General features: G+C 40.2%; 1 protein-coding gene across 8 annotated transcripts in view; it reads right to left on the bottom strand.

Moving 5' to 3' along the window:
- casd1 (CAS1 domain containing 1) overlaps positions 1–22,029 on the bottom strand; it is a 126,568-nt gene extending 104,539 nt beyond the window's left edge. For 5 of the 8 annotated variants that reach the window (XM_061882374.1, XM_061882375.1, XM_061882378.1 and 2 more), the window contains exons 1-7: positions 21,827–22,029; positions 14,915–15,011; positions 14,673–14,793; positions 9,911–9,955; positions 9,771–9,833; positions 9,651–9,695; positions 9,432–9,555 (exon numbers count right to left, since the gene is read on the bottom strand). In XM_061882374.1, the coding sequence (XP_061738358.1) occupies positions 9,432–9,555; positions 9,651–9,695; positions 9,771–9,833; positions 9,911–9,955; positions 14,673–14,793; positions 14,915–15,011; positions 21,827–21,959 (628 nt within the window). In that variant the 5' untranslated portion in view covers positions 21,960–22,029. Of the gene's footprint in view, positions 1–9,431; positions 9,556–9,650; positions 9,699–9,770; positions 9,834–9,910; positions 9,956–14,672; positions 14,794–14,914; positions 15,012–21,826 lie in introns of those variants that run through there. The other 3 variants (XM_061882373.1, XM_061882381.1, XM_061882379.1) reach the window with 3 other exon arrangements.
- Between the last annotated feature and the right edge of the window lie 499 nt (positions 22,030–22,528).

The raw sequence follows: 22,528 nt of genomic DNA, 5'->3' as shown, positions 1-22,528 counted from the left end.
TGTAGCTGTCAAAAAGGCAGCTGTGATCTTGGCTCCTCATCGGCTTCTCTCTGAGACACTGGCGTCCACCGCAGCCATCCGACTTTCAGGTATGACTTTACTCATCTAATCTCACTAAAATACTATTAACACTATAAGCAGATAAGGGATTTTCCAGAATTATCCTAGTAAATTTGTCTAATTACATCTGAAACGCTACCACTGCCGCCGCCCGGAGCTATCGTTTTTGTTTAGTGCCTCTCTAACTTTCCTCATCCACGAATCTTTCATTATTGCTCAAATTAATGGGGAAATTGTCGCTTTCTTGGTCCGAATAGCTCTTGCTGGTGGAGGCTATGATTATAAACAGTGTGAGGAGCCCTCACACCGGTGACGTCACGCGCACATCGTCTGCTATTTCCTTAAAGGCAAGGCTTTTTTATTAGCGACCAAAAGTTGCGAACTTTATCGTCAATGTTCTCTACTAAATCCTTTCAGCAAAAATATGGCAATATCGCAAAATGATCAAGTATGACACATAGAATGGACCTGCTATCCCCGTATAAATAAGAAAATTTCATTTCAGTTTGCCTCGAAGAAAAGTAGACTCAACCTTTGTGTCGTGTGTACCACACAGAGCATGGAGAAAGGATAGAAGAGCAAATAACTCTCAGAAGATTTGAGAACCAAAATTGTGGAAAAGCATGGACAATCTCAAGGCTACAAGTCCATAACCAGAGACCTAAATGTTCCTGTGTCTACTGTGGGCAATGTGATCAACAAGTTTAAAGCCCATGGCACTGTAGCTAACCTCCTTGGACGAAAGAGAAAAATTGATGAAAGACTGCAACGAAGGATTGTTAGAATTGTGGATAAAGAACCTCGATCCACTTCCAAAAAAATTCAAGCTGACCTGCAGACACAGGTTACAACAGGGTCAGTTCGCTCTATCCGTTCCCATCTCAATGAAAAGGGATGCTATAGTAGGAGACCCAGGAGGACCCAGTTGCTGACACTGAGACATAAAAAAAGCAAGATTGGAGTTTGCAAAAACTTACTTGAGAAAACCAAAATCCTTCTGGGAGAATGTCCTGTGGACAGATGAGCCTAAAGTGGAGCTTTTTGATAAAGCACATCATCACACTGTTTAGAGAAAACAAAATGAGGCCTTCAAAGAAAAGAACACCATCCGTACAGTCAAACATGGTGGAGGTTTACTGATGTTTTGGGGTTGCTTTGCGGCTTCTGGTACCGGATGCCTTGACTTTGTGCATGGCATCATGAGATCTGAGGACTACCAAAAAATGTTGGGGCATAATGTAGAGCCCAGTGTCAGAAAAATTGGTCTCTGTCAGAGGTCATGGGTCTTCCAGCAAGACAACCACCCAAAACATACTTCAAAAAGCACACAAAAATGGCTTCGGACAAAGCGCTGGAGAATTTTGAAGTGGCCATCAATGAGTCCAGATCTAAATCCTATAGAACATCCGTGAAGAGATCTAAAAACAGCAGTTGGGAGGAGGAACCCTTCAAATCTGAGAGACCTGAAGCAGTTTGCAAAAGAAGAGTGGTCCAAAATTCCAGTAGCAAGGTGTAAGAAACTCATTGATGGTTACAGGAAGCAATTGCCATCCATCCATTTTCTACCGCTTATTCCCTTTTGGGGTCGCGGGGGGCGCTGGCGCCTATCTCAGCTACAATCGGGCGGAAGGCAGGGTACACCCTGGACAAGTCGCCACCTCATCGCAGGGCCAACACAGATAGACAGAAAACATTCACACTCACATTCACACACTAGGGCCAATTTTAGTGTTGCCAATCAACCTATCCCTAGGTGCATGTCTTTGGAAGTGGGAGGAAGCCGGAGTACCCGGAGGGAACCCACACATTCACGGGGAGAACATGCAAACTCCACACAGAAAGATCCCGAGCCTGGATTTGAACCCAGGACTGCAGGACCTTGGTATAGTGAGGCAGACGCACTAACCCCTCTGCCACGGTGAAGCCCAGTAAGCAATTGATTTCAGTTATCTTTTCCAGAGGGTGTGCTACCAAATATTAAGTTTAGGGTGCCAATAATTTTGTCCAGTCCATTTTTGGAGCTCTGTGTAAAAATAAGATCAATTTGGCTTATTTTGGGGGTGGTTCTTGTGTTGCTCCAAAGCAAACAAAATAAAGAAACATGTGAATACCAAAGCATTTGTAATTTCAACAATTTTATGGGAGAAGTGGTGCATTATCTGACAGAAATGCAGTGGTGCCAATATTTTTGGCCATGACTGTAGATATACAGTATATACTGTATATATTGGATAGCATTTTTCATCTTACAGGATCCTCTGGTGCCGGGAATTTCTCTCAAGTGACTTCATAGTGAAGATGGATGATTGCCACTTTTTTAATGCCTCGCGACAGACAAACACACCTAGGGCTGCACAATTATGGCCATAATAATAATCACTATTATTTTCATCAATATTGAAATCTTGATTACAAATCACAATTGTTTACTGTTTTTAAAATATATTTTATTACACTTTCTATTCTAAACAAACAGTGTGTATATTTGTCTTTCACTTCAAAATTAAACTATAAAAAAACATTTCATTAATATAAAATAAATGAACAAAAGACAAAGGGCTGATTAAAATAAATATGCCATTGCAGAGTGCGATCATAGCTGATTAAAATAAATATGCCATTGCAGAGTGCGATCATAAAGTGCAAACAAGTGAAAAAATAAGGTTATGCACGAAAGTTACATACAAAGGAACACATTATTTGTACTGCTCACAGTATATACAGTATAGGACATAAAACGTTATTACTTCCGTTATTTTGGAGAGTCTTTGAGATGTGGATAGATATGGGGTCCCTCGGTGCACGGTTGATGTTACGCTAGTCTGCATTTGGGCACCCCTACTTTTGTAGCTGTTCGTTGGGGCTTTGTGCCGGTGGCGGATGGCCAGCTCTGTTAGCAATAGGAATGTAAACGGTAAACGGTATGATGATAAACCGCGGTAAAATTTTAGATGGTAAGTAATACAGTTTATATTTTTAATTTATTCATGCATTTTAGGCAACACTGCTTACTTCCTGCATTTTAGGCAACACTGCTTACTTCCTGCAGACAAGACTCACATCAGCACCGGCGTCGTTTGGCTTGAAACATGGCAAAAAGAAACTACACAGTTCCTCTCAGAATAAACCTAGCTGTGTATGGAAGTAGAATTGTCTCACATCAACTTATATATATCAATATGATATTAATACATATGCATATATTAACAAATATACAAATACAAATGTGATGTACAAATAAAAAAATAAATTGTATAATTAAAACACGTATTTGTAAATATATTTAAGATCATTTGAAAATATATATAAATAAAATTTATAAATATAAAAATGTGACATAAAAATAAATCAAGAATTTGTATAAATAAACATGTATTTGTAAATATATTTTCGAGATTTTAATATCAATATGCTTGATTTTGTATTTGTATTGAATTCTCACATGTGGATTACTTTTTTGCTTTTGTGTCATTGAGACATTCCTCCCACAAACCAGATGCACAAATAAATGTGACCCACACACTCCCCTGAACAACCAGCAGAGGCACTGCAGCGTGATAAGAGATTAGTATCTACATCAGGACAAGGTCATTAAACGGCATTGATACAATAAAATAAGCAGCTAGCATGGTCTCTCAGATTAACTGGATAAATTAGCATTAGCTAATACAACGCTAATGCTAGCTAGTTCAGGCCCGTTGTGCGTTCTCTCTGTAAAGATGTGGATTGTTTTTGTGCAGAGCACTCCGGGCATTTTGCTTATAATGCTCTGTGACCCAGACCGCTCTGGCTGCAGTGCCCTCTGCTGGTTATTCAGGGGAGTGTATAGGTCACATTTATTTGTGCATCTGATTTGTGGGAGGAATGTCTCAATGACACAAAGCAAAAAAGCGATCCACATATGCAAATTCAGAGCCAGATGAGGTGGTTCGGGCATCTGGTCAGGATGCCACCCAAACGCCTCCCAAGGGAGATGTTTAGGGGACGTCCAACCTCTAGGAGGCCACGGGGAAGACCCAGGACACGTTAAATGATAAATAAATAATAAATGGGTTGTACTTGTATAGCGCTTTTCTACCTTCAAGGTACTCAAAGCGCTTTGACACTACTTCCACATTTACCCATTTACACACACATTCACACACTGATGGAGGGAGCTGCCATGCAAGGCGCTAACCAGCACCCATCAGGAGCAAGGGTGAAGTGTCTTGCTCAGGACAGAACAGACGTGACGAGGTTGGTACTAGGTGGGGATTGAACCAGGGACCCTCGGGTTGCGCACGGACACTCTGCCACTGCGCCACGCCGTCGTTGGGAAGACTATGTCTACCGGCTGGCCTGGGAACGCCTCGGGATCCCCCGGAAGGAGCTGGACGAAATGGCTGGGGATAGGGAAGTCTGTGCTTCCCTGCTTAGGCTGCTGCCCCCGCGACCCGACCTCGGATAAGCGGGAAAAGATGGATGGATGGATGGATACAAATACAAAATCAAGCATAATTATATTAAAATCTCAAAAATATATTTACACATGCACATTTTTTTATAAAAATTCTTGATTTAATTGTATATCACATTTTTATATTCATAACTTTTATTTGTGTATAATTTAAAATCTCAAAAATGTATTTACAAATACGCTTATATTTATAAAAATTATTTATCCATCCATCTATCCATCTTCTTCCGCTTATCTGAGGTCGGGTCGCTGGGGCAGTCGCCGAAGCAGGGAAGTCTGACTTCCCACCCCCAACCACTTGATCCAGCTCCTCTAGGGGATCCTGAGGCGTTTCCAGGCTAGCCGGGAGACATATTCTTCCCAACGTGTACTTCCCTGTGGCCTCCTACTTTTTTTTTTTTCCAAGATGGCGCTGCAGCAGTGGCTGCTGTAGGCAGGAGCTCTGTGCTATTGTATCATCCTTTTGTGTTTCCCTCTTGTTTTCATGTGTTATTATATTTTTTTGCCTTTTGGTCCGGGACCCTTTGGGACTGTGTGACAAGGGGTGTCACTTTCGTGACCTCTGTGGTGCTTTTTTTGTGGACTTCTGGATCTGCCTCCCGGGAGCCTTTTGGCCATGGAGACCAGCTGCTGGGTCTCTGCCACACCGGAGTCGCTTTGGAGGGACTGGAGGAGATGCGGATGAGGGGACAGGGCTGCGGAGCTGGCACTGAGCGTTGGGACGGAGAGGCTTCGCGGTGTCTTGGCTGGGTGAGCAGGTGTCGGACACCTCAGTCTCCTTGGACGTATCATCGCTCATCCATGCGGACTAGACACTGGCCGGGAGTGGAGTCGGCTGTCCTGGTTGCTGAGTTGGGTCTGCTCCTGTCTCTGGCCATCCTCCCTCCACCCCAGCGGACGATGGTGTGGAACACCGCAGAGGCCACCACAGTGGATATGTTTCTTTTACTTTTTATTCATAGCTGTATGTAGAAGTGTCTGGTTGGATCTGCTGCTTTAATGTCTTTAATGTCCTCTGTGTTCTTTGATGTTTCCCTCTTACACACATGTAAGAGGGATGTGTACTATGGCTATGAGTTGTTTTTTTCCCTTGGCCTCAGTCTGCACCCCCTCTCCAGGGCCCAGGCTAAGACCTATTTTTTTTAATTTTATTTTAATCTTCTATTTCCCCCCCCCCGCTTGTTTACCTGTATCTCATCTTTTTTTGTAAGGGGCGCTGGAAGCCGGCAGACCCATCAGCGATCCTGTTCTGTCTCCCTTTAATGTTTGTCTGATCTTGAATGGGATTGTGCTGAAAATTGTAATTTTCCTGAAGGAACTCTCCTGACGGAATAAATAAAGTACTATCTAATCTAATCTAATTTACTGGTCGCACATGCCCGAGACACCTCCATAGGGAGGCGTTCGAGTGGCATCTGGTGAAGGGGCGCGTGCGTGGGAGAATTGAGCTCCTTAGACATAGGCTCACCCTATCTCTACGGGACCCCCGACAATCTACCGATCCAACCATTCTCCCGAATTTGTCCCAATTTTCACCTGGCTGACATTATTAAGGGCATGCCGTGACTGCATTGCCTTTAGCGTCCTCTACAACAGTGGTTCTCAACCTTTTTTCAATGATGTACCCTTCTGTGAACATTTTTTTTAATTCAAGTACAACCTAATCAGAACAAAGCATTTTTGGTTGAAAAAAAAAAAGAGATAAAAAAGTAAAATACAGCACTATGTCATCAATTTCTGATTTATCAAATTGTATAACAGTGCAAAATATTGCTCATTTGTAGTGGTCTTTCTTGAACTATTTGGGGAAAAAAAGATATAAAAATAACTAAAAAACTTGTTGAAAAATAAACAAGTGATTCAATTATAAATAAAGATTTCTACACATTGAAGTAATCATCAACTTAAAGTGCCCTCTTTGGGGATTGTAATAGAGATCCATCTAGATTCATGAACTTGATTGTAAACATTTCTTCATAAAGAATGACATCTTTAACATCAATATTTATGGAACATGTCCATAAAAAGTCTAGCTGTCATCACTGAATATTGTATTGTTGTATTCTTTTTTCACAGTTTATGAGTTTACATTCATATTTTGTTGAAGTATTATTAAAGAAATATATTTATAAAGGATTTTTGAATTGCTGCTAGTTTTTAGAATATCCATTTAAAAAATCTCACATACCCCTTGGAATACCTTCAAGTTCCCCCAGGGGTACACGTACCCCCATTTGAGAACCACTGCTCTACAACATGTCATCACGTCCGCTTTTACATCACACAACCAGCGTGCCGGCTCAGTTACTTGTTGAATGAGGCGTATGCAGATCCACGTAAGTGACTGCAAGACATACTTGATCAACAGCCATACAGGTCACACTGAGGGTGGCCGTATAAACAACTTTAATACTGTTACAAATATGCGCCACACTGTGAACCCACACCAAACAAGAATGACAAACACATTTCGGGAGAACATCCGCACCCTAACACAACTTAAAAACAACAGAACAAATACCTGGAAAACCTTGCAGCCCTAACTCTCCCGGGCTACAATATACACCACCTCAACCAACGCAAGTAGGAGGGGCGTGGGGTTTGGTGGTAGCGGCGGTGTGCATTGTAGCCCGGAAAAGTTAGGGGTGCATAGGATTCTGGGTATTTGTTCTGTTGTGTTTATGTTGTGTTATGGTGCGGATGTTCTACCAAAATGTGTTTGTCATTCTTGTTTGATGTGAGTTTGCAGTGTGGCGCATATTTGTAACAGTGTGAAAGTTTTTTTTACGGCCACCAGTGTAGCTGTTGATCAAAAACGTCTTGCAATAACACACGTGTGTCTTGCATAGCCAGATACAACATATAATTGGGCTTGCACGCTGTTTGTACAGGATGTAAGTGGCGTTAAGGACAGTGCCATCATGCCACCCCCTGAATGTTGTTAGTTGGGAGAAAATCGACAGCAATTCTAGAGAATGGATGCCCTGAAATTTAGGGATCTCCTGGGAAAATCGGGAGCATTGGCAAGTATGACGCTGTCAAGTGCCGTTCATGCGTTCATATTAAACTCGAGGGCCGCACTAGCATTAAATTGTCTTATCAAGATAATGTCTCGCAAGCCGCAATTGGCCCGCGGGCCACATGTTTGGTTGCCCCTTGGTGGTTGGCTGACTGTTGGTTGTCAAAGTGCTTATTTTGAAATGCAGTGAAGTCTGTTGTTTTTTTATGTTAATATTGCCGAAGATCACTCTCATTTATTCGTAGCGACCAAAATCATAATCACGATTAAAATTTGATTAATTGTGTAGGCCTACATCGACCCAATGAGCACCCCTGGCTCATTTTTTAAAATGTTGCAATAAAGCACTGAGCTGTTATTATCAAAAACAATGAATAATTATTAAAACACACAAAAGCACCGAAAATTCGTATCGTTGAGTAGCAATTCCCAGTTATCGAGAATTGATATAGTGTAAACGGAACCCAACCCGAACCATGATATAACAATAGTATTAAAAGCTCTACCGTCGGCAAAATTGATATGGTCTTCAGTGTTTCCCCCAGAAAATGTGTTGGTTAAGGTGGTGTCTGTCCGGTGGACAGACCGTGGAAGGGGGTGGGTGGGTGTAAGGATTCGGGGTGGGTGGGTGTAAGGATTGGGGGTGGGTGTCGCCAACAAGTCTCCACATCGTCGCTGCCACCACATAGCCTAGGGAGCAATAGACTACAGTCTGCGGTGAAGTAGGCCGGCTTCGTCGCAGGACGAAGTCTAAAATTTTTGGTTGTGTTTTCCGCTCCATTTGCTGAATGGCAATATACGAGATATATCTCGATATTTTTTCCATAAAGTGAAAAGAAAGCAGTCATACTTACCTGAGGTACTAAGTATGTCATTATTATGCCACATGCTGACATATGTTCAACTCATCATGCTTAATTTATTAAAGCATTTGGGAAGCCTGTAGTTGATTTCTATTATGTAAATGTTATATTTTTATCAACATGTGATAGCAGGGACCCTGCCAATTAAAATGAGGCTGCTACATTAATAATGATTAATGTAATTATAGCTGAAAAAATATTATAATAACAATAGGAGAAACTATTAATCCCTGAACATCATGTAGGCATTATGATGCAGTAACATTATTATATCAACTATCAGAGACAGCTTCAGGAAACTCTTCATTTAACATAATGTCGTTTTTTGCTGCTTCAACACAGCTCAATCAACACAAAAAAAGGTCAAGTGAAATAACAGACAGACAGAGCTTTGCTGTCCGTAACACACACACACACACACCGCAAAATGAGCTAAAGTTACGCTAAAAGCTAATTAGCCTTCACCTCAAGGACTGCGAGCGAGCTGAGCTGCCGTTTAGGTTTCTAGAACGTCACTGGGCTCATAGTGATGTTACTAGCAGTTTACTGGGAGGTGTTTATTATAAATTGGGAAGAGTCCGATGCCTGATGCTTACCTGCGAGACACCTATCTGCTCATCACTACGCTGGAGCACTGACTCCATGCGCTCTGAATACGCACTGCTGATTGGCTGTTACCGCTCTGAATACGCACTGCTGATTGGCTGTTACCGTTCTGCGTGTAACCAATAAGATGGTTCTGTGGGTGGGACAATGTTGGGTACTGCAGAGTACTGACGGAGACAGAACAAAGCGGAGCAGCTTGTTAAAACTTTAGCTTAGGCGGCGGCTCTTTGTTGTTAAGGCGGCCGCCGTAGTAACAAAGCGCTGCGGGAAAGCTCGTCTTTATCACACAACCCATGTTGTACACCACTGCAACGTACAACCACAATGATAACCATAGTTGAAATAGATTGCCATGACTGTAGCAATCATACGGGAGATTTATCACTGGGGTGCAGGGAAATATCACTTAAGACTATTAGAAGCTGACCTTGCAGGACCCAGTAGACCTCCCCATGCTCGGCCAGCCTCTCCAGGTGAATGCCGATGGCTGTCACGTTGACTTTGTACTGCTGTAACGTCTCACTGCGACCCCCATGCAACTTGATCGACCACTGTGGTAAATGAAGAAATAGAGAGGATGAAGATCTCTGCTCAACGGTTCAGTTCGTTTTGAAGTTCTTTCTTTTTTTTTTTTTGTCAAACGTACTGTTGCAACACCAAGGATGACAACATCTGGCTTTGCGGAACCTTCCTGCAAAACATTACACAAGTTGTGGCTCATTTACCCTAATAATGTAATGAACAATTACAGAATATCCATACGCACGTGTGTCCATGATATCAAACGCTCCTTCATTGAATTATTTGCCTCTGGATACCACAGCATGTCCTTGAAATACAAAGAAAGGCGGATGTTTTCCCACTGTTGTCAGATGATATGATATAAAACATCTACTAATAGCTCACCACATAAAGAGAGGAGCTCTTTTCTTCAAAAGAAATGTCTTCATGCTTCAGTCGGACATGGGGACACAAAAGGAATGTGTAAAGAACAGAGTGTGACTTTCCAGCTGGAAGTCAAACCGATTCATAGACAACTTTACAATGCAGAAATTTTTTTTGAGTATTGCGTACTCATAATGCCTGATTGAGTTATCATTAAGACCAATCATTGTTGATTAATTGTGCCTTGAAGCAATTGAGGCAACATGGAGTGCACTACTTGACAACAACCAGCAGAAGCACTGTCCGTTATATTTCAACTTACTTAGTGGTAAAGAGCAACATGGTGTTAGCGCAAACTGTGGAAAATGTGTTAATTCATTTTTATTTTTTTTCCAGATTTAAAACGGATAAGAAATCATTTTTACAATTGACAATTTTGTGCAAAATTGTTAAAATGGAAAAAAATGGACTTATGAATGTATTTTTTTACAAATTGATTTGTAAAAATCAATGTAAAATTTACTTTACCTTTTTCTGTGTTGAAGCAGCAAAAAATGACATTATGTTAAATGAAGACTTTCTGTCTCTGATAGTTGATATAATAATGTAACAGCATCATAAAGTGTACTGAACCCCATGGTGTTCAGGGATGAATGAATAGTCTCTCCTATTGGTATTGTACTATTTTTTCAGCAAGAGTTACATTTATCATTAGAAATGTAACAGCCTAGTTTTGAATGTCAGGGTCCGTTGCTATCACATGTTGATAAAAATATAACATTTACATAATAAAAATCAACTACAGGCTTCCCAAATGCTGTAATAAATTAAGCATGATGAGTTGAGCATTTGTCAGCATGTGGCCCCACTTTTAACTCTTTTTTTTTCAAACGCTTATTTACACAGCAAGTCATTAATTTGACTTGGTCATTTTTTTGTCTTTAAAAAGTCAATATTTACAAAGTCAAAATAATGACATACTTAGTATCTCAGGTAACTAAGACTATTTTGTGTTTTGTTTTTACTTTACGGAAAAAATATCGAGGTATATAACGTATATTGCCATTCAGCATATGGAGCGGAAAACCCAACCAAAAATTGTAGGCTTCTTTACCACAGTCAGTAGTCTATTGTCCCCCCAGGCAGCGATGAGATGGAGACGTAAGGGTGGCGACAGGCCAAATTACACTGAAAGCCGGTCCCTGAAAATAATGACTACATTAAACTGGTCCGCGGTGCAAAAAAGGTTGGGAACCCTGCTATAAGCAGTACAAAAATCAACAATATGCATTTTTCAAATATTCATATTTGTCTGGTCAAAGCCGCAATATCAGGCAAAACTCTGTATCGAACAAGACTTTATGTTGTGCTGCCTAACCCTTAACCTCAACCAAATTATAGAAACATATTTGTAATTTATTTTACGTTTTGGGTCTATAAACATATATTGACAAAAACGAGTTGTTACTTTTTATTTTTTTGTTTTATACCATCCATGCCGACATCTGCTATAGCACAAAGCAGCAATATTCAAGCATGGAAGGTCAGAACATTCAGAGAGATATCCACATCTGATTAAAGCTAATTTAAAAAAAAATGTGGAAAATATCAGGGCTATACAACTCGCAACTCGGGGACCTAATCCGGCCCGGGAATGACACCGTACTGGCTCCGAGAAAATTGTTGAGGCAAATTCCTAACAAGACAAGAGTGTCCCTAGAAGACTTTGGACCTCTGTAAACACATTGTAATGAATAAACCACAACAAGTAAAATAATAGCAATAGAAATACATTTAAACAACATAAAATGTGCTTTTTGTGTCTAATACAATTAAATAAAATGTTTGTTAGTTAAATTCTTAATTTACTGCTCAGTGGCCTCATGGTTAGAGTGTCCGCTCGCCCTGAGACTGGAAGGCCGTGAGTTCAAACCCCAGTCAAGTCATCATACCAAAGTAGGGCTGGGCCATATGGCCTTTTTTTAATATCGCGATATTTTTAGGCCATATTGCGATATACGATATATATTACGATATTCTGCTTTGGTCTTGAATGAACACTTGATGCATATAATCACAGCAGTATGATGATTATATGTGTATACATTAAAACCTTCTTCTTCATACTACATTCATATATGCTACTTTTAAACTTTCATGCAGAGGGAAATCCCAACTAAGTCAATTGACCAAAAGTTATTTATTGAAGTTATAAAGCAATGGCACAAACATTCAAGTAATTTCCAAAACATAAAGTGCAAGATTGTCAGAGACATTTTAAGTGTCAAATAAAAATGAGTTGCATAATAGGAAATCAAATAGTATTCGTCCTTCACTATGTGGTAGGTTACGACGAACGTTATGAAATTCTCTTCATTCTCTAGCGAGTGACTTTTCAAATGATGCTACATATTAGCAGTAATGCTACTTTTTATAGCAACGCTTTTGCCCCACACTTGACAAATTACGGTTGTCTGTTCGACATATTTCCACTTGAAGCCTAACCACCGCCAGACGATGGATCTTCTGCTGTTTTTATTGGGGATTAAGTCTTCTTTCATTCTTTCGTTAGCAGCTAACGTAGCCCAGTCTGCTACCTCTCTGTTGGGCGAGGGCGTATACGTATGTGACGTATGACGTGATAGTATGTGACGTATGTAAGAATGTGCGCCTGCTTGTCTGTGACGAGAGACAGGAAAAAGTGAGAAGAGCCTGAAGTGTAATGCCCGCAGCTAAAAGAAACTGCGTGAGAACGAATACACAGAGAAAAACCCGCGATATATCGTATATATCGCCCAGCCCTATACTAAAGACTATAAAAATGGGACCCATTGCCTCCTTGCTTGGCACTCAGCATCAAGGGTTGGAATTGGTGGTTAAATCACCAAAATGATTCCGAAGCGTTGCCACCGCTGCTGCTCACATGGGGATAGGTCAAATAAGAAGATAATTTCACCACACCTAGTGTGTGTGTGTGAGACTATCGTTGTGACTTTGACATAAATGCAAAAATCCTAACATGTATTGGTACCTTGGTATTGGTATCTTTGGACAATTTTGACCAGTATTTTAGGTCAAAGCATAATATTTTGTAAGTGTATCAATAAGTGCTTTAAGTACATTATATATGCGTAACATACTTTTTTGAAACCTTGATTTTGCGGGTGTTGTGCACCGCGCTATTATTGTGAAGGGGAGAAGAGTGCTGTGTTGTTCTCAGCTTGACGAGTAGATTTGGTCACATTTTCAGTAGACCCATAATTAATCCATAAAACAACAAAACTTCATAAATGTTTCTTGTGACAAACAAGTATGTGCTCCAATCATTCTATCACAAAAAATATGAGTTGTAGAAATTATTGGAAACTCAAGACAGCCATTACATTATGTCCTTCACAAGTGTATGTAAACTTCTGACCATGAATGTAACACATACAAGCGCATTAGCTTTGGGTCTTGTTTGCTAATGATAGAGATTTGGATAGTCAACATTAGCCTATCATAACAACAACATGCTTCTCTTGGACTGCTTTTATACGCGTGCACACGCTCTCTACGCGTAAGTGTTGACAAGACCGGGTGAGTGAGTGCCATAAAATCCAATCATTTTATTCGGGCTGGTAAAAGAAAAAGTGTTGCACAAATTTAGTAATTGGGAAACATATAGACAACTTAAAGTATAAATGAACCTTTTTCTCGAAATTAGCCTATTGTTTGCAATCATTATAAAACTTTTTTTTTAAATTAATTCTAACTTGTAAATATAAGTCGGCTAACAGCAAAACCAATGGGTGGTCCTCTATTCCGCCCATATAACCCAATAAAAAAAACATCCAAAAAGCGGTTTAGTAAAATTGTTATTATAAGCGCTAACGCAAACAAATCATTTATAGCGGCAGCGTAATCGTGAGCTTGTGTGCCAATGTTGACATGATAGACTGATCAGCTGCTTTGTTTCCTTGCTCGTCAAACTTTATTCTATATCATAAATAATTCCTCTCACCTAGATTGTAGAAGGATACGGACATATTTCGACAAGTTAGTACACTTTGACAGCCAATTTACACCCAGAAATGGCGACACGAAAAGATGCTTGGCTCCAACTCCCTTTTCTTGGTGAGGATTATGAATCGATTTCCATCTAACTGGGAATATATAAACATCCTAGCAGTCGGCATCCTAATGACAGTAGACCCTGTTCAGTAAGTGAGGTTTTATTATTTTTGTTGTCTCTCAGAAAGTCTGTAGTGAATGATAATCAGGGATGTTGTTCCAAAAAAAAAAAGCAAATGTGATGTGTTTTTGAAATTAATGATCGGTATATGTTTAAAAATGAGCAAACACATAAATATTAAATGTTATTATAAACGAGTCTGTTACTACACTACATATATACTTACATCATCTATATAAAAGCTTATTGGAGGTGTTTGGGTGTTTTTAAGAGCTTTATAGGCAGAATAGGGCAAACCTTTGATTGCATTTATTTAGAATGCATTAAAAAAATACACCTGTTGTAATGTTCTTTCATAGTGAATGTGAACGATCCCAAAAATCCCCAAAAAGTGCAGCTCCCCTATAAACACATATATGTGTAACATATGGTAACATAATCTTGCCCGTAGTGTTCTTGTGATATTTTTTTGCTTTGAAATCATAACTGTGAGCAAGGTGCAAACAGCCCCTTTAAGGCCTTCTGGAAATGTGGCCCCAAACATATTTAAGTTGAATAACTCTGCCCTATATGTAATACCATGTTTAGAAGCTGCTGTCCCAAGCATACCTTGACACCGCCATCTCTTCGGCCAGGGTCAATAACTTTGATGAAGGAATGAAATAGCTGTCTGATTCGGGAATCTCCTAAAAAGGCCACTCGCTTTTTTGAAAGGCAAGTTTTGGCTTCCCTGTGAAAGAACAAAAAAGTGTCAGTACAATGCAAAAAGAGCCATAAAAGTGATTTTTTTCTAACACTGCTCTTAGAGCTTTGTTTCACGTTTCCTTATAACAACAGCAAGTGCTACTCACATGCTTTTGTATTTGTGCATCATGCAGCCATAAGGCTGCCACACATTCTCCCCCAAGTAACGTCCGCTGGACAGCAGCCATTCACAAGAATCTCCGCCTGGGGGGCAAAGCACAGAGAAGCTACTGGTTAAGACCAGGCACTAAACAATGCTCTGTTTACTCCAATTATTTCCATTAGACTGACCGAACCCTCCTCTCTCTGCACCCATTCAGAGCTATCGGTAACACTGGGCTCCAATTTTGGAGCATGACACAAAATAAATGAAGCCTTCAGAGACAGTCAGTCATTTGAGTATACAAAATGAGAAGAGCCTTCTGCAATTGAATTAATCAATAGGAAGAGACTCTATAGAAGGCCTGGTGGAGTGCAAAGAGATTTAGTGTAATCACAAGACCCACCAGCTGCTCTCAGCGAGTAAACAATGACCCCTTCCTGTGAACACACGCCAGTGTATATGTATTCATCATTATCACCGGCCACTACATTAGACACCAGTTTAGAAAGCAAATAATGTGAGCATTACATAGCCAACCCCTTACCGTTTCCTCTGCCGCGCTGACTGATTAACCCTAACCATTCCATGACAGAGTTTCTACCGGCATATATAACTGCAGACTCTGGAATGACAAACATTGAACCTGTAGTAGGGATACAACGATGTTAAAATTTCAAATCATGGTTATCATTGTTATCGCGATATGGTTGAATGGTTTCAAAAAGGACTTCGACACACACACGGAAATCTTTTCAGCAGGTCATTATTTTAAATAACAAAGATATATAAAACACATTGTTAGAGAAGCCGCTATTTTTCATGTTTAAGGGTCACTGATAGTGTTTTAGTCATAGTATTTTACCTGTTTTAATGGCTAAACTTTTATTGTTTTAAATATTGCTTTGTACTGTAGTACTTTAAGATGTATTTAAAATAAAAGTGCATAACAATTAAAATCTATAACTTTTACCGTAAATTCCGGACAACAGTCAATACTTTTTTCCTAAAAAAAATTAAAACAGGCAAAGACACTGAAAAAGTGTTATTGTTTATGCTGTGGCGCCAACTCTTGGACGAGTTTGCTCACCGCTGGTGCTGCAGTGTCCTTCTGTTTAAAACTTTCAACCGAAGTACAATTTCAGTTCCATCTTCAAAATGTCTATAGTGTTTTTACTCATATGGATTCTTCATTCATCATTCAAAGCAACAATTGTAAGTTTTACAGCAGTAATCACCAGAGTGGCCGTGCCAGCAATCTGAGGGTTACTGGTTCAATCCCCACCTTCTACCACCTTCACTTCCGTTGTGTCCTTGAGCCACTTCAGCCTTGCTCCTGATGGGTCCTGGTCAGCGCCTTGCATGGCAGCTCCCGCCATCAGTGTGTGAATGGGTTAATGTGGAAATAGTGTCAAAGCACTTTGAGTTCCTTAAAAAGGTATATAAGAGCTATACAAGTATAACCCATTCACCATTTACCAACCTTTTCCAGCCCAAGATCCCTGGTTTCAACGTGTGTGTGTGTGTGTGTGTGTGTGTGTGTGTGTGTGTGTGTGTGTGTGTGTGTGTGTGTGTGTGTATATACATTTAACATATTGTTTTTGTTTTCTAAAGACAAAGCTTTGTGGTTTTATTATTGGCTGATGTCAACATTTTATTTTTTTTAAAAAAATTCTCATTGTGCTTCTTTTTTTCCACAATTTTTGCAAGTGTTGTTTTTTCACGTGTCTACAGGACCAATGACAAAAGATGATGATGACAGTTTCACAAATTCCTCAGTGAATTCACCAAAATGTCACCGTTGAGTTATTGAGTCTGTTTAGCTGATTGGAGAGCTAGCCTCAGCAACAAGTGGGTCCATGACGATGACTTCTGTTTTGTTTGATGTTTTCATTTTACTGCCATGTTACGACACCGTGTCGAAACAACTCATATGGAAACCCCGTTTCCATATGAGTTGGGAAATTATGTTAGATGTAAATATAAACGGAATACAATGATTTGCAAATCATTTTCAACCCACGTTCAGTTGAATATGCTACAAAGACAACATATTTGATGTTCAAACTCATAAAAAAAATTTTTTTTGCAAATAATCATTCACTTTAAAATTTGATGCCAGCAACACGTGACAAAGAAGTTGGGAAAGGTGGCAATAATTACTGATAAAGCTGAGGAATTATCATCAAAAACTTATTTGGAACATCCCACAGGTGTGCAGGATAATCGGGAACAGTTGGGTGCCATGATTGGGTATAAAAGCAGCTTACATGAAATGCTAAGTAATTCACAAACAATAGGGATTTTACCATCTACGGTCTGTAAAATCATCAAAACGTTCAGAGAATCTGGAGAAATCAATGCACGTAAGCGATGATATTATGGACTTTTGATCCCTCGGGTGGTACTGTATCAAAAACCGACATCAGTGTGTAAAATATATCACCACATGGGCTTAGGAACACTTCATAAAACCACTGTCAGTAACTACAGTTGGTCGCTACATCTTTAAGTGCAAGTTAAAACTCTACTATGTAAAGCCAAACCCATTTATCAACAATATCCTGAAACGCCGCCGGCTTGGCTGGGCCCAAGCTCATCTAAGATGGACTGATGCAAAGTGGAAAGGTGTTCTGATGTCTGACGAGTCCACATTTCAAATTATATTTGGAAACAGAGGACGTGGTGTCCTCCAGAACAAAGAGGTAAATTACCATTCGGATTGTTATAGGCGCAAAGTTGAAAATTCAGCATCTGTGATGGTATGGGGGTGTATTAGTGCCCAAGGCATGGGTAACTTACACATCTGTGAAGGCACCATTAATGCTGAATGGTCCATACAGGTTTTGGAGCAACATATGTTGTCATCCAAGCAACGTTATCATGGACGCCCCTGCTTATTTCAGCAAGACAAGTGTTACAACAGCGTGGCTTCTTAAAAAGAGCGTGGGTACTTTCCTGGCCCGCCTGCAGTCCAGACCTGTCTCCCACCGAAAATGTGTGGCGCATTATGAACGACTGAAGCTCTACATCAAACAAGAATGGGAAAGAATTCCACTTTCAAAGCTTCAACAATTAGTTTCCTCAGTTCCCAAACGTTTGAGTGTTGTTAAAAGAAAAGGTGATGTAACACAGTGGTGAACATGCTCTTTGCTAACTACTTTGGCATGTGTTGCAGCCATGAAATTCTAAGTTAATTATTATTTGCAAAAAAAAAATAAAGTTAATGAGTTTGAGCATCAAATATCTTGTCTTTGTAGAGCATTTAGTTGAATATGGGTTGAAAAAGATTGGTAAATCATTGTATTCTGTTTTTATTTACATCTAACACAATTTCCCCAACTCATATGCAAAGGGGGTTTGTAACTAATTTGTAGTCTGGTGCAGCTAATATATGGACACATGATATTTTTCTTCCAAAATTTAGTGGGTGCAACTTATATACATGTACACTCTAATGCAGTGGTCTCCAACCTTTTTGTAGCTGCGGACCGGTCAACGCTTGATAATTAGTCCCGCGGCACGGCGAGGAGGGGAATCTATTTTTTTTTTTTTCGTCATTAAAAAGGGAGTTTTTTTGGGTTGTTGCACTAATTGTAAGTGTATCTTGTGTTTTTTTTATGTTGATTCAATTTAGAAAAAAATATATATATAAAATAAAAAAAAATTATTTTGCGGCCCGGTACTAATCAAGACGGGCCGCGGGCCGGTGGTTGGGGAACATTGCTCTAATGCAACATGAAAACACCTCCTTCCTACTTTGTTCAGCAGTTCTTTTAATGCACTGTAAAAACACCTCCGTCTCATATTCCACTGAGTTTATATCGATCCCTCTGTTATAAGGGAACACAGCTTGCAGGTTCAATGTATAGAATTTTATATTTTAGTAGCTCAGACACCAATGTGTTTAAATGATTTTGAATCGGGGTTAAATCGTTTTTTAATGGGAAAATACTTTAATGTATCTTGTTTTCATGTTAGGATTTAAGCAAACAAGCAGGCGCCGAAATAAATCCAGAAAAAGTGGATTAAATTTGAGGAAGTTGTTGGGAAAATAAACGTTGCTGTCACAAGACCATAAAGGGGCTAGCTATATTAACACTGTGCGTCTGCTCAGATATGCAACAATACCATGATAATAATGATAACTGTGACAACTTTGGTCATTAGAACATCCATCCATCCATTTTCTACCGCTTATTCCCTTTGGGGTCGTGGAGTGCGCTGGTGCCTATCTCAGCTACAATCAGGCGGAAGGCGGCGTACACCCTGGACAAGTCGCCACCTCATCACAGGGCCAACACAGATAGACAGACAACATTCACACTCACATTCACACACTAGGGCCAATTTAGTGTTGCCAATCAACCTATCCCCAGGTGCACGTCTTTGGAAGTGGGAGGAAGCTGGAGTACCCGGAGGGAACCCACGCATTCACGGGGAGGACATGCAAACTCCACACAGAAAGATCCCGAGCCCGGGATTGAACCCTGACTACTCAGGACCTTCGTATTGTGATGCAGACGCACTAACCCAGGGGTCTCAAACTCAATTTACCTGGGAGCCACTGGATGCAGAAACTGGGTGAGGCTGGGCCACAAGAAAAGATTTCTTAAAAAAATCTAATATGCACTTTTTAATGAATTCACCTTCTATGAATGGCTTTCCCGCCCTAGCAACATACTTGCCAATCCTCACGATTTTTCCGGGAGACTCCTGAATTTCAGTGCACCTCCCGACAATCTACCAGTGCAACCATTCTCCCGAGTTTGTCCCAATTTTCACCCGGCCAACATTATTAAGGGCTGCCGTGACTGCACTGCCTTTAAAGTCCTCTACAACAGTGGTTCTCAACCTTTTTTCAGTGATGTACCCCCTGTGAACATGTTTTTAATTCAAGTGCCCCCTAATTAGAGCAAAGCATTTTTGGTTGAAAAAAAAGAGATAAAGAAGTAAAATACAACACTATGTCATCAGTTTCTGATTTATTAAATTGTTTAGCAGTGCAAAATGTTGTTCATTTGTAGTGGTCTTTCTTGAACTATTTGGAAAACAAGATATAAAAATAACAAAAAAAAACTTGTTGAAAAATAAACAAGTGATTCCATTATAAATAAAGATTTCTACACATAGAAGTAATCATCAACTAAAAGTGCCCTCTTTGGGGATTGTAATAGAGATCAATCTGGATTCATGAACTTCATTCTAAAAATTTATTCACAAAAAAAGAAATCTTCAACATCAATATTTATGGAACATGTTGACATAAAGTCTAGCTGTCAACACTGAATGTTGGATTATTTTTCCAAAGTTTGTGAACTTACATTCATACTTCATTGAAGTATTATTCAATAAACATATTTATAAAGGATTTATGAAATGCTGCTGTTTTTTAGAATGTTTTTAATAAATCTCACTTGTCCCTTGGCATACCTTCAAATTCCTCCAGGGGTCTGCGCACCTTCAAAAGAGGACTACTGCTCCACTACATGTCAACGCGCACGCTTTTATATCACACAACCAACTGCCAGCTCTGTAACACACTGTGTGAGTCTTGTGCAGATCAACATCAGTGGCTGCAAGATCTACTTGTTCAACAGCCATACAGGTCACCCTGACGGTGGCTGTATAAACAACTTTAACACTGTTACAAATATGCGCCACACTTTGAACCCACACCAAACAAGAATGACAAACCCTTTTTGGGAGAATTTCCACACCCTAACACAACTTAAACACAAGAGAACAATACCCAGAACACCTTGCAGGGATACAATATACAACACCTCAACCGACACAAGTAGGGAGGGTGGGGGGTGGGGGGTTGGTGGCAGCGTTGGTGTCTATATTGTAGCCCAGAATAGTTAGGTCTGCATGGGATTCTGGGTAATTGTTCTGGTGTGTTTATGTTGTATTACAATGCGGATGTTCTCCTGAAATGTGTTTGTCATTCTGGTTTGGTGTGGGTTCACAGTCTGGCACATATTTGTAACAGTGTTGAACATTTTTTTTGCGGCCACCCTTAGTGTGACGTGTGTAGCTGTTGATCAAATATATCTTGCATGGCTAAATGCAATATACAACTGGGCTTACACAATGTCAGTTCAGGATGTAGGGGGTGCTAAAAGCAGTGCCATTATGGCACTCCCTGAATAATGTTGATCTGGTAGAAATTGACAGGGGCTTCGAGAGAATTCGTGCCCTGACATTCAGGGGTCTCTCTGGGAAATTGGGGACATTAGCAAGCTTCACCTATCAAGCGCCGTTCATATTGAACTAGCAGGCCGCACCAACAATAAATTGTTATATCAAAGCGCGGGCCACCCAATATTGTCTCCCGGGCCGCAATTTGCCCGCGGGCCGCCTGTTTGAGGCCTCTGCACTAACCCCTCTTCCACCATGAAACCCGTCATTAGAACAGTAATTTCAAATATTTATATCGTTACATCCTCCACACAACACTCATTGAGCATCACCCGTTCTGTTAAATAGGAAGTGAACCTAATGTAACCGTTATGGGTGTGAATGAACTATCAGTAAAATACTTTAAGCATACTCAAATGATAATGCATCATATATGCAAGTCGTCCAAGTAAAACTGTTTTATTTGACTTGATTCTCCATTCAGCTCCTAAAGTAAGCAATCTATCATGCTGTGAAGCATGTAAACATAGCTCACTGAACGCAGCGATAGCTCGCCAGTGTTCGCTGGTAAAACCGCTACTACAACATTTCGATTTTATTGTCTTAAACCATCAACATGGTCGCTTTAAACCCGCACATCCCCGCCTTAAAGTGGCATCCGGGTAACGGGAATGCACCTCAGTGAAAAAAGAGCAGACATAAACAGCCAGCTACCTAGCGTTAGCATTAGCATGTGTCAAGCGTTCGCCCCGAAGAACTTTAACGGATCGCTTACCTCCGAAATACCGCGAAGCCGTGTGGAATATGAAGAGCAGTATAACGAGCACCAACGATACCAGCTTGGCGTTTTTAATGGTAAAATGTTGGTTTATTTCTCGCTTGCCCAGGCTGTAGGCCAGGACTGCCATCTTTGCTCCTCCATGACAACAAGCAGCTGTGAGCTCGCTACTAACTCCCCCGCCCCTACACAAACTCTTCTTCTTCTTTACGGTTTTACGGCAGCTGGTACCCATATGTGTTGCATTACTGCTACTCTCTGTTCTATATTATAACTACATCACAGCCTCTCATTGAGTCCGGTATTATTAAAAAAAAAATCCTATATTATTTTCGTTCCATTTTCAGTGTACGCAAGATTTCCCATCCACGGGTCCTAGTATCCTCAGTTCATATCGTCTTTCTATGTTATACTTAATACATTCCATAAAACATGTTCTACTGTTTCTAATACTCTACATTGTTCACACATTCCTGTGAGATGTTTCCCAATTCAAAACAATTGATCATTTAAATAGCTATGCCCAATCGTAATTGTGCTACTTGATCCTAACAATCCCTCTCCATCTTGAAACCTGGTTCTGAACAGAAAATAACTGCCTTTTTTCATAATTTTCCTTAATTATTTGTTGACTATAGCCCTCTGTCTAATTATGCATTTGCCTTCCCTCTGAGATAAGTTCATGTTTACATCAATCTA

The sequence above is a fragment of the Nerophis ophidion genome, linkage group LG21 (assembly GCF_033978795.1).
Source record: "Nerophis ophidion isolate RoL-2023_Sa linkage group LG21, RoL_Noph_v1.0, whole genome shotgun sequence".
In the NCBI taxonomy this organism is placed as follows: Eukaryota; Metazoa; Chordata; class Actinopteri; order Syngnathiformes; family Syngnathidae; genus Nerophis; species Nerophis ophidion.
This window is presented reverse-complemented; position numbering and strand designations above follow the sequence as displayed.